The sequence below is a fragment of the Aptenodytes forsteri genome, unplaced genomic scaffold, assembly GCF_000699145.1.
Source record: "Aptenodytes forsteri isolate BGI_AS27 unplaced genomic scaffold, ASM69914v1 Scaffold282, whole genome shotgun sequence".
Taxonomy (NCBI): Eukaryota; Metazoa; Chordata; class Aves; order Sphenisciformes; family Spheniscidae; genus Aptenodytes; species Aptenodytes forsteri.
Window position 1 is genome coordinate 1,673,870 of NW_008794089.1, and position 15,541 is coordinate 1,689,410.

Sequence of the window (15,541 nt, forward strand, 5' to 3'; positions counted from 1 at the left end):
GGTTTTTCAGTCCCACAGGCTCATCCAGCTTTTTTGCTGCCAAAAGAAACAACTGCTGCTCCCAGGTGCAACAACGGGGTCGCTTGCTTAGCTGCACTGACACCTCAAGTAATTTTCTTGAATATGCAGAAGGTTGTTTGGGGCATAGTTGAGTATTATACCCCAGGATGGGCAACAAAGCCCCTCATGGAGGTGCTGAAGGACTCTGTAGCCTGTTCCACTTCTTGTGGAGTGCTGTGAAGTAAAAGGGACGTGTATGTGTCTGTGCATATAGTTGGAGGGGCTTGTATTTTCACCATGTGAGCAGAAATGTACACGTGGTTGCCTGATGAAGAACGAGCTGTGGGGATGGAAAATACGGTGGCAGATTAACTGTGCTGGCACTGTGCTTCTCGTCGATGGACTGCATGTGCCTGGTGCCTCCTCAGGGAGGAGTGCTGAGAAGCCACCTGGAAATGAGAAGTGCTTGAACTACTTGAGAACATAAGCTCTTCGGTTTTCATTTCCCAAGTCACATTTGAAAGTTGGGAAGGCTTTATACTCCTAAAGCTATTTTGTCTTTCAAAAAACAAATTGGGATTTATTTTTCCTCCTGTGTTCCTGTGTATCTGTAGGTGTCAGCATAAGCAGTTCAGGCCTGCGTTTTTGAGGGTCTCCACTGCTTTTCATGTCCCCAGGTTTTGCTTCCAGCTGGGGCGCTGCATCGTTGTTTTTTTGGATCTACCAAAAGGCAGATCACAGCACCATAATCTGTGGCCAAGGTCCCAGCTCTTGATGTTGCATAATCTTGTCGCAGCTGCACTGATTTCATTTGTTACTGGTGTTAAAACAGCAATGCAATTTGTATGTTAAAACACTGGCATTCCTTTATTATTTTCTTACATAGGCACTGTAGTTACAGTGAGCGGAATTGTGGCTCTGCAGGTAAAGGTTGGCATTTTCTCTGGGCCTCAGCAGCAGCTGCAAAGCAAGGTGTTAAGGAAAAACTTGATTATGAGTAGTACTTTCAAGTGTATTATGGAGCAGCTGAAAATTTCCATGGTGTTACCCAGTTCAAACTGCAAGATGTGAATGCTGCTTTTATTTAAATAAGCATTTTTCAGATCCCACAAACATACCTGTTACATACAGTGCATACCTGCTGTGTAGGCACGTATCAACCCAGTTCACATCCTAGTTTACTATGGAAGAAAACTCCTGCCTATAGGATGTGCCCCAGCAAGTCCACCAGGTCCAGGCGAGTGAGTGGGATTATGGCACATACTAGCAATTTGTATCTGCTTGTAGTTACAAACCACCAGAGAAGCTGGCTGAAAGTATCTTTCCTTCTTGCAGCAGACAATAAGGTGGGTTGTAAGGGGATGATTGAACAAGAAGCTGATTTCACTTCTATGCCTTGATACAGTTATCGAAAAGGGTTTCCCTCACTTAATGTATTTATCATAATATCAATGCATGTGGCAAAAAGCAGCGCTGTGAGTGCAAAATCATGGTCTTGCTTGTGTTCCTCACCTAATCCAGATCTTTGGAAGTCAGTGGAAATACACTAAGATGGGGTCTCGTGGTACTATGCTGTTTCTGAAAAATGCTTTAATGTAGTAACTGTCAGAGCAGTTAATCTGTGTAGATCTACAGCCTTGCCCTGACCAAGGCCAGAACAAATTGGCTCAGTGAAACCTGTCAGTGAGCAACTACGCAATCTCGTTGTCCTAAGGAAGTTTCTCACTTTGCACATTAGTGTTTGGTATGTCTGAACAGGGAGGGTTTCTCTGTCCCTACTTTTCTTCTTCCTAACGTAGCTGAAGGATGCTGATCAGGTACTCTAAGGTCTGTCATAACTGCTGCTCAGAAGATGTTGGGGTTTTAACTCTTCTTAGTCATAGGAACCGAACTCTAAATTTCACTCTGAAGATCGATCTGGAGGCAGAACATATCCTGTTGTGCCAACCAACCTGGGACAAACCACTCACAATTTAACTGCTTGCCAGCCTTGTGCCTGTGAGCTGCAACCAATCGTGCAGCTTCTCCTTGGCAGTTCTTCTAACCTAAAATAATTCTCTTTTTTTAGCTGAAACAAAGATCTGCTTCAAATACTACCATGGCGTGAGTGGGGCACTACGAGCCACAACTCCGAGTGTCACAGTGAAAAACAACGCAGCTCCCGTAAGTTATGCTGGCCTCTTATTTTTTACATATTTGTTCCCTGCTGTCACTGTGCTATGCCCTGCTTTCCCTGCCAGCTTTATATACTTTTATATGAAAACTGAACATAATATTTGCTCTTCAGTGCACTGTGGTAGAGAAATGGGTGGTCTTTCAGTTAAGATGTGGGTCTGTATGCCAAGGGAATGTAGATTCAGCTTTCAATCTGTCACAAATAACTTCTCTGATCTGGGGCAAGTCCCATGTCCTAGCTGTATCCCATTCTGTAAAGTTACCTTCTCTCTGCTTGGGTGTTGCAAGACTTGGGTGATATTTGGGGATTCTTGGGCTGTAAAGACAATAAATGTCTAGAAAAGGAACAAGACTTTCCTATTTTAACGTGGTTTTTTTCAAAATCAAGGCATGAACATTTTTATGGCAGTGCCTCTGAGTTCTGGGAATGCTGTGACATGCTCCCATCAGTGGTAAGAAGTGGGCGTTCAGGTCCTGATCCATCAAAGTACTAAGGATCGTGTTTGACAGATTGAGGCTTCGTTGACAGCAATTTTGATTTGCTAGAGCTTAGCAAGCTCTGTGGCTCAAATGGCTCTAAAAAGCTATATATCTTGCATGGTTTTGGAAAAATTTGGTCACCCTGAGAGTGAAATACTTTTGTAGAAGCCTGCAGGGAGACTTGCTGATCTCCAGAGCTTGTCTGGCCTTGCTGACAGTTTCATTGCCTGCCAGGCTCATCTTGGCAGAGGTCTGCATGAGCTGAGGAGGTTTAGTCCAACCAGCATTAGAAAAAGACTAGCTCAGATGTTGTTTCATCTGGAAGATGGGTTCAGGAAAGGTCTCTCTTACTTGTGGGTGTTTGTAGGTTTCAGGGGATATCACTGAAGCTTTAATTTTGAAATTTCGGGGGGGGGTGATGGGATTTTGGTGTTTTTCTTGTTTTTGTGTTTTGTTTTGTTTTTAAAAACAGTCCCAAGTTGATACTTCTAGAAACACTGAAAAGTCTCACATGCTGTGTGTTAATTGTGTCTGGTTGCACCAGGGCCAGGAAGGATTATATTTTCACCCTTAACACATGTAGAGACTTCTGGTGGTTTTTCTTTGCCTTGTTTTGATGCACACAATAGCTGCAAACTGGATGCTGGGTAAGGGCTGATGGTGTGTCTTTCAGGAAAAAAAGGGATTCGTGTCTTGATAGGCCTTTCTCACATGCTCATGGTGAAGAGATTTGCAGGTTTGGAAGCCTGGAGAGCTTCCTTCAGCTGTCTTCAGAGGAACATTGTGGTGTGGCCTTGGATATCTTCATTACAAAATGAAGATGCTGAAAAGTTCTTCTTAGCCTGTAGTGAGTGGTGTCTTGTTGACTCAGGACTTGCCGTTCATTTCCTGGTTACCAATTTCGGGGGACAATCTATGTCACTGGTTTAGTCCCAGTCTTCTCTGAAAGGTAAGCCAGCCAACCAAGGCAATAAATACCAGTAGGCTGAGAGATTAGAATAATTTTTTTTTCATTATTTACATCCATGTCTTAGACCTGAGTTTGAACCAATTAAGCAAATTTTTCAGGTCTAGTGTGGAAGGGTTACTTTATCATTATTAAGTATCAGCAGTATGTTTTGAGTTAATAGAAGAATGTATGAGGACCTGTGCCTTTGTAATATGCAAATACGTAATCTCCAAGTTCTTCAGTTGAGGCCTTTATATATATATATATATATGGGGAAATAAAGTGCCTTAAGCAGCTGTTCAATTTCTTTTAAACATGAGTCCTGCTCAGCTGAAAGTCCTCTTCATGCAGTATTCATGGTCTTCGTAGAGATCAGATGAGAAAAAGAACACCTATTATGACCTTTAGCTGAGTATACTGTACATGGCTGAAAATTAAAATATAATAAAAAGTGGTATTAGATAACAGTTTTCAGTTTGAGGGCCAAACCAGTGTCCTTGGAAATAGTGTTCTCTTCACATCATCTAATTTTTCTTGCCTTTCTGGGTTAGAGTAAGTCTGTGTGGTTTTGCCAGTTTCTTTTGTAGACCAGAGAGGCCAGCAGTGTTGTAGGTGCAGCATTGGTTTCTCCGTTTTCTTCTCTTCATTGTTTGCTGTGTCACGTACATATTTGGTGCATTGTAAGGCAAATACTAAGCAGTGAAGACAACAAAAGCAAAGGAATAGCAAGAAAGGTTATGCAATATGAATCTGGATGGACCCCCCTGTATTGAGTGCAAGAGGAAAAAAATGGTAAAGACTGGAAAATTCCTTTAGAGTTTAGAGAAAAATAATGGGCTGGTTCTTGCCTACGTGAAGGCTTTCAGCTAAGTACGATCCTCCAAACTCCAGTCCCAGCTGAAGCCATCAGATGGCTTTCTCTATCTGCCTCTCTGCAGTACATGTCCAACCTTTCCTAAAGTTGTTGAATGTTTCACAGCATCCTGTGCCATTGGAAAGTGGTGTTACCCTCACTGCACAGATGGGGAAGGGGATAACGAGGGATTTTCTGAGCCCTAGCCTTTTCCCAGGTTCTTGTGTGCCTCTGCACTGGCTGCTGCTGGGGCACGGGTAATGCCATGCAAAGTGCAGACATTATCCTTAGAACTGAAAACACACATAGGCACTCACCTTTTGATTGTGATTTCACTAATGGTGAATTCCAGACTTGGTTTGCTGTTTGTTTTTGTGTTTGTTTTTTTTTTTTAGTGGAAGGAGGGAGTGAGAAAGTGTTAAAGAAATCCCAAAATAAACTGCTATATCTATTTAAAACATATTTTTTCTAAGTAATGGCTTGGAACAATGATCAGAAAATTCTTGTCCAAAAGAAGCAGCAGATACTCTGGTTTGTACTTTGCTATGTGCATCCATCATCAGCCAGAGAGTAAATGCACAGCTTTCCTTATCCGTGTTGCTGGGTCCCTCCCCATCCCTTTGCAGCTGCTTCACAGAGAAGTATACTGAGTGGGCAGCCCCATCTTTTTTTCCTGTGTCTTGAATCACAATCTGAGCATGGCTGAGCAGAGAAGAGAGATTGTTTTATTTTCTTCTATTCCTCTGTGCGATCAGTTAAGGGCCATGACAGTCTAGCGCCATGCCTATAGCTCATCTGAGGGCCCTGAGACTTCTTACCCTAGAGAGACTTGACACACAGGGCCCTCCGTGATCAAATTGGATGCATCAAACTCCTCAGTTGTTTTCATTGCTCCAGTGATTCAGAGCACTGCCCCAGGGTCCCAGGCATGCCATTTCTTACAGTACCAGCTTTCGCCACAGTCTTCCGACCACTGTGGCCTGGGTGCAGAGAGGGGCTCTGCTCAGAGGGAACCTTCTTCAGATCCTGAGGCAGGTTCTTGCATGTCCTTTCTGCTGGAAGAGGGAATCCTGTGGTCTGTGCTTGGAAGTTTACCCTCTTTTGCAGTCAGTAGGAGTTTTAGCAGTGGCTGTGGGACCTTAGTGTGTTAGAAATAATAGCTTTGCAGGGAGAAAATCTCAATAGGGATCCTGCTGTGGGTATAGGGGCTGAAGTTTTTTGAAAAGCTGGTTGCCTTGAACCAAAGGGAATTTTGCCATTGTCGTGATGGTGTCACAAATTCACCCTGAAGCTTAGGCTGTCAGTAGGGGGACAGAGGGAACGAGGCTTTGTGTATTTGACACAAGCAAACCTTTTCTTTTGGCACAGCTTGGGAAAAAGATCAGGAGCAGGTGTCCTTTGGGGACAGGTGACCTTCTGGGGACAGTGTTTTCACTGCTAGCACAGACTCATCTGCAGCTGATACTAGAGCCACCCAAGCAGATTCTGTCCAAGCCTCCGGGCACGTGGCACCTCCTGTGGTGGGGGCAGCAGCTGGCATATTGGCTGCTTGGTGTGTGTCCCGTCCTGTCTGTCAACAAGACCTGCAAACACCCATAACCAGCAGTATCCTAACGTCACAATTTAAAAAAAACAACAATAAAAACCCCCTTCATTGTCTGTCTGACTGTGGTTTGCTGCAATTGAAAAGGCAAAAGAAGCTGGAAGTAGTCATGCTGGGGGCTGTAAGCGGTTGCCATTCACACACTGCTGAGACTGTCTTTAACTGGCAGTTAAAAGGAATCCTTCTTCCAAAGGGGAAAAAAAGTTGCTGTGTTAGTTGGATGTCTTTGTATAGCACCGATGGTGCTTTAGGCTGAGTAGCATCTCGTGTTTCTTGTATTATGAATGTTCTGCTCCATTTGAGTTTATCTCCTTACGCTGTAACCCAGTTATTAGAGCTGCCTCGCCTGCTGATTAGGATGCCCTGTAGTTCCTTTGTCAGTGAAAAGTCCTGTCACGTTTTATTGCCTGTGAATCGTCAAGCTTGAATATCTGGAAATGAAGGGCTGTGCACTTTGGCCAATTCATACATGGCAGGAGTGTAAATGTGAATTTGGGGCAGTGGATAGGCCTGGGGGTAGTGGCAGTAAAACGGAGCACCTGCAATTCTGGAAAAAAGGAACATCCTGGCTGGCTTTTCTTCTGGACTAGTGGCATCCTGAAAGCAGTGTTGCTTATGCACAATAGTTTATACTACTAAAGAATATGCATTACCGTGGTATGGATGAGCAAACAGTTTTCTCAGTAGAAAAGAATGTTTTTACATCATCTGGAACATGTCTCTACTTGTTACTCTTCGTTTCTTCATAATGTTGTCACCACTAATTCATCTTTACATCAGACATTGTTATAGAAAAACAATACAAGTTACAGCAATTAATTCTAGCAATAGGAAAGTGTTATCTTGCTAGTGTGAAAATGATTTAACCTGAACGTGGCTCTTTTGCAGTAAAATAAAGCTGGAGTGAGAACAGCATACAGAATGAAAAAGGAGAACCTTTTCCCCTAAGAGTTTATAGCCTAAAAAGATAAATTGGATACATCACAATTAAAAGACAGTAAGTGGAGAATCAATGTCAGTTGCCTCAGGACAAATGTCTTCACTAAATTGGGCGCATTCACTTGCTGTGTATTAGATGCAAAGAACCACGGCTGATCGACCCTCTGGAGCTTTCGTGCCACAGTTCCTGTCTCATAGATCATGATGGCACTTGTCAAATACACTTAGCATCGTGGGGAAAGCTATGTAAATTGGAGCTAATTATTGAAAGAGACCTTCTCTGTGTTGTGTTTGTGTGGAAATGCTGCCTCAGCTGGGTTTCCCACAGCAGGAATTACTGCTTGATAAGCTGCTGCCATTTGGTGGTGACTGATCATTCCTGAGGACTTCCTGCTGTAAATATTTGCATTACGTGCTGTCATGTAATGCAGAGCACGGGCTGCTGAGGAGTGTTTGATAATGAAGCATTCTGCCTCATTTCCATGTATGTGCTGCAAGCCGGGATTTTATGAAAGTGTGCACGTACGAGCAGCTGTATCTCGTTCTTTCCAAGGGCTGGATTTAAAAATCTCAGCTGTGTGTTCTTTTTCACTTCATGTCTTATTCTGTGATAGGTGAGTTTTAAAACTGTGTTTTTGGGACATTGCTGTGTAATAAATCTAACAGTCTGATTTTGAGAGTGTAAGAATAATTATACTTCAAGAAACAGAGGATAAAGAGGGAGCAGAAACTTCTAGTGGCTTCTGCACTGTTCAGCAATTGAGGTTAAAAAAAAAAGTTTATGGAAAACACAACATCAGGCTGCTGCAATTAATCATGGCAAAGAATGCAAGCCAGGTACATCTTTAACAAGTGTAAGTGGTGTACCTTGAAAGGCTCAGCATTTCCAGGGAGGGAAGCAGCACTTCTCTGGAAGCTATGGGTATGCTTAGGTGACTGGGTATTTGTCAGGAGTGAGCAAGAGAATCCCCTTTCCTTATCTTGAGATGAGAAGTAGCCAGAGCTCCCCCAACTTGCAGCTGCCTTCGAATGCAAGGTAAGGAGTAGCAAGGAGTAGCATTGTTAGTACCGCCTATATTCTACCTGTCCCTGTATACGTCTCCTCCTATTACCTGCAAAGGCGATGGAGTCATTCAGGAATGAAAAAGTCGAGGCAAAATGACTGGAAATACTCAGCTGGAAGGAAGTGTAGACTCCAGCAGTCAAATACAAAGTGCTCTCTGCCAAGGTACAGTCCCTTGCCAATGTAAAAGGGCATTTAACAGAAAATATATATGCTAAGAAACAATTGCTGAAAGAGAGTGGATTCCACTGATTAACCATGCGAGATGAATAATTCTGAAAAAAGTAGCTGATCCATAAACTGTGGGAGGAAGGTGATCCATGTAGGCTTCTGATCTGTTGGAAATATCTGCCCATTTTTTTTCTCCTGATGTGGTGTTTCTTTCACAATAGCAGCAATGCTGTCCACGTCCCACCTGCCCTATGTGCTCATACGTTGCTACCAGTGTAGGCTAAACATCATGAAGTGGTATAACATGAGAATGTAAGTCTTTGAATTTAAAGAAACTATTACATTGACTGGGGAGTTGCTTCAGCATTTTAACAGAAAGTTCTGTATGTCATTGGTTTTCTGTAAGCATGCAAGGAGCAATTTGGTCACTTGTGTACAAAAGAACGTTATGGTGTCTGGAGTTAAGGTGTAATGGCTCACAGTAGGCTCATCAGAGGTAGGAGAAAGAAGTGTAGTACTACCTCTTAGTAGGGAATTGGCAAAGATTTTACTATGTGCATAGGAAACATTAGCACTTTCATGTTATGAAGTCCTGTGTGCACTCATTGTATGCTTGTTTTGAAATGTTCTAGAGAGGTGAAGTTAAAAAGAGCAAGGAAAAGATTAGGAGTAATGCAGAAAGGTTGTCATTAATACTCTATTGTTTTCAACACTTCATATTGTAGTATTACCTAAAGCCTTAATCTGAGATTGGACTTCAGGGCAGTATGTGCTGAATGGATACGCTAGCTATGACACGAGCTACAGCTAATGCGCATTTGGAGGGAGGGGTGGGTTTCCTGGCACAATTTGGCTGTCCTAGCTACAAAATAAAAGGGAATTATTTTTAGTGTGAGAACAACCCTCAGTATGTTTGTTACAGATGAAAAAAGTCATTAATTCATTTTTTCACTTCCATTTTGCTTCATTATAAAACCATGGTAGTGTTTTACGGCCTGACTTGGTGATATTCAGTTATGTTCAAGCATACTTACTCACATGAGCAGCCTCCTAACAGTTGCACAGTTGAGCCCTTAGTTCAGTATAATTACACTTTTGGTTATGCTTTTCTAGATCCTAATTAGCACCGATTCAAAGAATTTGAAGGTTAATGACATGTCCAAATTATTTCTTATTGCCACCTCAGTAACACGGGTGCTTTTTCAGTATCCAGATACATAAAGACTATTGTATTTACACTGCAATTACCCTGTCATGTAGCGAGCACTCCATTTATATGAATTAGTGGAGTCGGAAAGCGTAACCAGGGTGTAATTGGTCTCTGACTGCAGCATAACTATAGTCACTGACTTTACTGGAAATGTTTAACGATTTTCTTCCAAATTGGCAGAATCTTTCAAAACAGAATAAAACTAGCAAGTAGAGTCACTTCAAGCAGCATTTTCATTATGACAGATTTCAGATATGTCAATAGCTAAAATGACAAATGATCCAGTTCTGTGCGCCTGGTGGCTTTTTTCTCTATCTTGATATCGACTTTTTCAGCTTGGTGTGGTTCAAACTGCTATCACCACCCGTTCATAGATTTACACCACTTAAGAGAGATAAGTGCTCAGAATTTATTATCCAACAAGCACAAATTGAGCAGAGGAGGTACAAACAATTTTCTTTGTGAACATCAGCATTGATTTCCTGAGCAGCAGCCTGTAACTCTCAACATACAGGTATGTTTGTTTTTTATTGTTCCAACCCAGGAGGAATGTCTCTGCTTTCCAGCATACAGCTGTTTGCATATTTAAATGTTACTTAATTTTGCAGTCTTCATAATTTCCTGATCTGTCTGTATGAAAGACGGAGGTGTAGTGTATTTGATCATCATAATGGAATTTCAAATACAAGCACCTAAAATTAGGCTTGGTGCCAAAAATCAGAATGGATTGGAAAAGACTTTATGCAAGAAATGCACTCAAAATACTCTTCAGTGCTTTTTCTGCACTAAATCACCTGCATATTTCACACGCATCTTCAAGGACTGCACATCTAGGAGAGAGGGGAAAAGAGCCAGCTGTGTGGCATAAGTGCGATGCAGGGCAGCGGGTCAGCATGGCTCAGCACAGCACTTCTCTCGAACGTGGTACTTGTCACTGAGGAGGATGTTCAGCACACTGGCTGTGCCGCTTTTAAACAATTGACACAGAGCGCTGTGTCAAGCAGCGACTCTGCGCATATTGCTGATGCATTGAAAGCCAGTGCCCTTTTGCATCCTGTGGTGAATCCAGGTAATATACTAGAGCATGAAAGAACTAGTCCTATATATCAACTGTATCCCTGGCACAGCACCAGACACCTGAGGCAGAGAAAGGCTGTGTGCCTATACAGGCAGGGTGGCTGGGGTGCGTGTCCTGTTCTGTTCAGTGCACTGAAGAGTGGAACATGAGTGATCTGAAGTGGAAGTTGCAGAGGTCCTGACATTGTTGTCTTCAGTTCTCCTTTACCAGTGCAGGCATGCTTAAGCGCCTGGTAGCTTCTCACATAATGCACTGCTGTAGGCATAGCTGCAATAGATTTAAACAGGGAAGAGATAACATACGAAAAAGCTGGCATCTGTTAAATTATTAAGCAAAATAATTCTTTAAGTGTTCATCCATCAGACTCTTTCCTACTGTGCTAGCCTGAACGTGCGGTTGTGCAGTCAGAAAAGCAGAGGAGGGACAGAACAAAAAGCAGGGTTAAGGCCACCATTTGCACATATCCCATTAAAATGTTGTCAACTTCTTGCCATCTCGTGGGCTCTAATTAAGCAGTGTGAATTCTGGAGCTGCTTGAGCCATCACTAGGTATTACTGGCCACAACTGATCTTCATGTTGCAGATCAGTTGCACCAATTTTGGGCTTCTCCCTGTTGCCCTAGTTTTTTTGCACACATTGTTTCAAAGAAAAGACTTGGGTCAAATTTAACCTTACTGGGTACCTGGTCCTATATGAAGTTCTAAATACGGATTTAGAGTGGTTTAATTAGCAGACTTGCAGTGCAGCAGAGTTGAAGAAATAAAAAGCATGACAGATGGGAACTGGAGTGAATTTATTTCAGCAACACCCAAGATCATTACACAAGCCATTTATTTGTTAATGGGTTCAATACGTGTCTGCTATTTCCTAGCCACTTGCTTTCTGAATGTCTCTTGTTACGGTCACATAATAGCCATACTAATAGTCTGCACGTCATATTACTCCCTTCTGTAGTTTAGTAAATTATGGAAAGATCAGTGACTGTTCAGCACACTGCTCTAGTATAATGTAGTCCATGCTTTGGCCTTTTATGTTCTTCCACACTCCCTCTTGCATCTGGTCAGATTCATGAAAAACAGTGCAGTTCCTGAAATTATACAGTGGGTCTGAGGGCAGATATTTTAGTTTTGTTGAAGAAGGAAGAAAGGTTTTAGACCTGTGGAGTACACTTCAGAGGTGAAGGTGATAGATTTCTGAATGAAGCACCTCCTGCTTCCTCTCTTGTAGGAGTTACATGCTGTGATAGGACATATGAATCTGATCGTGGGTGAACGCCAGATAAATTACTGGAGGTAGTTTAGGCTACATGACACACCTTTCCAGCATGTATCAGTTCAGAAGTTGCAAAAAGATTTGCTTTGACGTTGCTTTACAAAATAGATTATTTCTGCCCTTTCTCCCTGCATTTATCAGTTTGATTTGTTATTGCCAATTTTGTACACGTTGACATAAGTCTTACTGAGTGCTCGAGGCCTGCTAATGGGTTAAAAAAGAGAACGTTGTGTTCTAGCCATTTTTTGTGTGTGTTTGACTATTATTTAGTGAAAGCACTGTTTATACTTGGCACAGTCTTGATTTTAAAAAATACACTTTTCAATCAGGAAAAAAAGGAACAGGAATGCTGCCAGGATGAATCCTCTCCAGTATCCAGCTAGTCTAACACCCAGGACCATGGAAGCTACAAGAATCCTGCAGTGCCTGGGCATGAATTCCTCTAGGTCAAATTGGGTATGTCTGCAGTGCTACCTGATGAGGCATAAAGAGGAAGGGGCCAGAGTTTGGTTTTCTGTGCCTCTGGTATGTTTCCAGGACTGCTTATCCACATCATGACTTTACCAGCCATAATGTTTTCACTAGCTGCCCTTTCGTGGTGTGCACTGGATAGGCAGAGGGACTAGCTGTTGGAAAAACTTGTGTCCCTGTTGTAAGTGGGGTGCTTGATGACTGCAAGTCATTGCAGCAGGGAAATAATTTTGGGTTTATCAATTGTGTACTTTCTGTGTCCACACAGTAACAAAATTTTCCCTTTAACTAGGCCTTGCAAGGAAAAAAATCCTTGCTTTCCTCAATTTTGAATTAACTATTGTTCAATTTTGTTGACTTCTCCCATGTTCCAGAATTAGTGAAGATGGAGATAAGAAGCTCTTGATCTCCCATCTGTGTACTAGTTAGCGTTGCTTGTAGCTTCACCATGTTTCCTTTTACTCAAGTTCTTCTAAGGTGCTTTAAAAGCATGTATATCAGGTGATGCATGATTCTGATCTGCATCTTCTCTTGCACAATTTTTAATACAAAATTAGATTCTTTTTGAAGGCATAAGCACGTACTTTCAGGACCACTGATACCTTCCCGTACTCATGAGTTTGGGAAGTTCTTTGTGTGTTTATATAACAATGTAAGAAGAGAGGAAATTTTGAGTGTGAATGACAACCATGTGCTTTTGTGTAGAATTGCAACTGAGGTAGAAGACTTTTGAAGCAGGAATAGCGTTAATTAGCTAAGAAGTCTGAATCAGTTGGGATGAGATGTACCAATGGCTGTATCTGTTGGACTCCATGACCCAGGAAGTAATTTCTGGTCCAGTGTTTCTGGGAGGTCATTGCGTTTTCATCAAGATAAGAAGTCTGTGTTCTGGTGGTCATTAAAATCATACTGACACTTTTTCAAGACTAGCTGAGTTAATGCATGAATTCTAATTGTTCAGGTTCTAATTTGGGTAATTATGATCCATCTTTAGTACCTGCAATTTTAAATTAGTTTAGCTTTTTTTCATGTCTTCTCCAGCTTTGTTATATAGCACTGCTGTTGGACATCTTTGTTTCATCTCGGATGTGGGTGGCAATGTGTTACCTTTCAGGTATATGCTAAGTATTAATGTTTTCTGAAAGGGTTAGAAATTCCAAATGAAAGTTGTTGTCATAGTCTTTAATCTGCTATTAATGCCTATTAGCTGATGAGACAAAGCAGAGGACTTAAGAGCAAGTATTAGCCATGCTGGAGAGCGCAGTGGCCAGGTTTCTGACTGACCTGTCCATCCAGGAAAATTAGCATACTAAGCCATGGTCATTAGATTAGAATAAATAAATGACTCATGTTGAGGAAGGAATGCAAATATTAGCTGACACAACTGTTTGTGTGGATAAGCCTTCCAAAGAAGTTGAATAAATTTTAAAAGGTGTACAGGGAAAAACATTAACTCAGTGCTTATTCAAAGCGATGAATAAAATCCTAAATGGCTCTTTAAGAGCTTACAATGAACAAGGCAAAATAAGCAGATGGAGCTGGGGCAGTGAAGGAACTTGTTTTGTAAAACTCTTGTGATAGCTCTGTGATGATATGAGAATAGGACATCAGGAAAACTCAGTAAATACAGTGGAATTACCAGCTTATGGGTTATTTTTAAAATATCTGTGATGTTTGTAAGAGATCAATGATTTCTAAAACAATGTTAGGATGTCAGAGGCTCATCTTATTGAAGATGGTGTTTTCTGTAACAGTATCTGCTGCTGGGTCTCAGATACGTGAAGGGAAAAGGAAGCTTAATCTGCAGGGAGAGATGCTTAAAAAGGTGTCACTACGATTTTGTAGTGTCTATTGGTATAGATCAGGGTAATGTGAAAGCCAGATCCACTGAAGTAATAGAGATCTTCCTGCCTATTCAGTGGGTCTTTCTCTCAAAGCCTAGGTGAACTATTGCACAAATACAGGCTAGATACAATTTGCTTGTCATTTAAGTTGTGTTTGTTTGCCTGGCCATTTTAAATTACTTATTTTGCTATAAGGCATGACGCTTTGGACAGTGGCTTTGGAGTATAATGCAAATAACTTAGAAGAGTTGGGTAAAATTTGTGGTGTTTTTTGCAGAAAAGAGTGTGGAGACTTGTATGGGGTCTCTGGGGACTCTTGATGCACTGACCAAGCTGGTCTGTGTGGCAGTCAGAGCTGTAGCCTGCAGGTTTACAGATGTGAGGGAAATGTTTAGGGGGCACAGATGAGGAATGAACTGAATATATCAGTGGCAAATTTGCTGTGCAAATGCAAAGTATAATTTTACAAAGCTTGATGTATAGTTGAGAACACTGAGGAATTCTTGGGTAGATGCACAGATTGTAAAGTCTCTGAACCACGTACAAATGAAACACAAGTTTTATTGGAATCACATATTCCTAAGTTAAAGGGTGCTACATTCCCTGTGGTCAGCTGGAAACCTGACACAGTGGGAGGAGAACAGGGGAATAGGTACAAGTCCCCTTCTCGTGTCCGTACATCCGTATTGCTTGTATCTGAATGGAAGCCGAGGTATGAACTTAAGCTGAGGTGGGCAATTGCATGCCCAGTCTTTCACTCAACATCTTTCAGCAAATTTCAGCAACTAGCAGTTCCCTAACGTGGCTGTTTCAAGCACTGGGAGGATTTCTTTACCTCAGAGCAGCAGCCAGACAAACAGCCAGGCATGCAGAGGGAAAGAAAGAGGTCGTAAAATTTGCCAAAGCCAGATCTGGATCCTGCACTGAACCTCTGTGCACAATCCTGCCATGAAGCTTCACCTCTACTGGAGCTGATAGATGCCATCGACTTTAGTCCTGATTGGATTTTCAGTAACTAAGGACTTTCCAGCAGCCAGTATAAAGGAGAAAAATAACTTATTTTTCTTGAAATATCTTCCTTTTGTTTCCTGGTCTGCTTTCCTTAGTCCTGGGAAGAAAGGGGGATGGTAGGAAGATTTGGGGAGAGAACAACATTATTGTAATTTCACAATGCGTGACCCTTTATAAAAGTAACTATGTATTAGATTTGTGGGGCAAGGTTTTGGGAGCAGGGGGGCTACAGGGTTGGCTTCTGTGAGAAGTTGCTAGAAGCTTTCCCTGTGCCAAGGCTGAGCCAATCAGTGATGGTGGTAGCACCTCTGTGAGAACATATTTAAGAAGGGGGGGGAACACCTGTGCAACAGCAATTGCAGCTGGAGAGAGGAGTGAGAATATGTGAGAGAAATAACTCTGCAGACACCAAGGTTGGTGG

At 42.0% G+C, this 15,541-nt stretch overlaps 1 protein-coding gene across 1 annotated transcript in view; it reads left to right on the forward strand.

Moving 5' to 3' along the window:
• The window catches only part of HECW1 (HECT, C2 and WW domain containing E3 ubiquitin protein ligase 1), a 185,366-nt gene that overhangs the window by 51,522 nt on the left and 118,303 nt on the right, over positions 1 to 15,541 (forward strand). Inside the window, exon 3 of the mRNA XM_009274874.2 lies at positions 2,069 to 2,163. Coding sequence (XP_009273149.1) covers positions 2,069 to 2,163 — 95 coding nt within the window. The remainder of the gene's footprint in view (positions 1 to 2,068; positions 2,164 to 15,541) is intronic.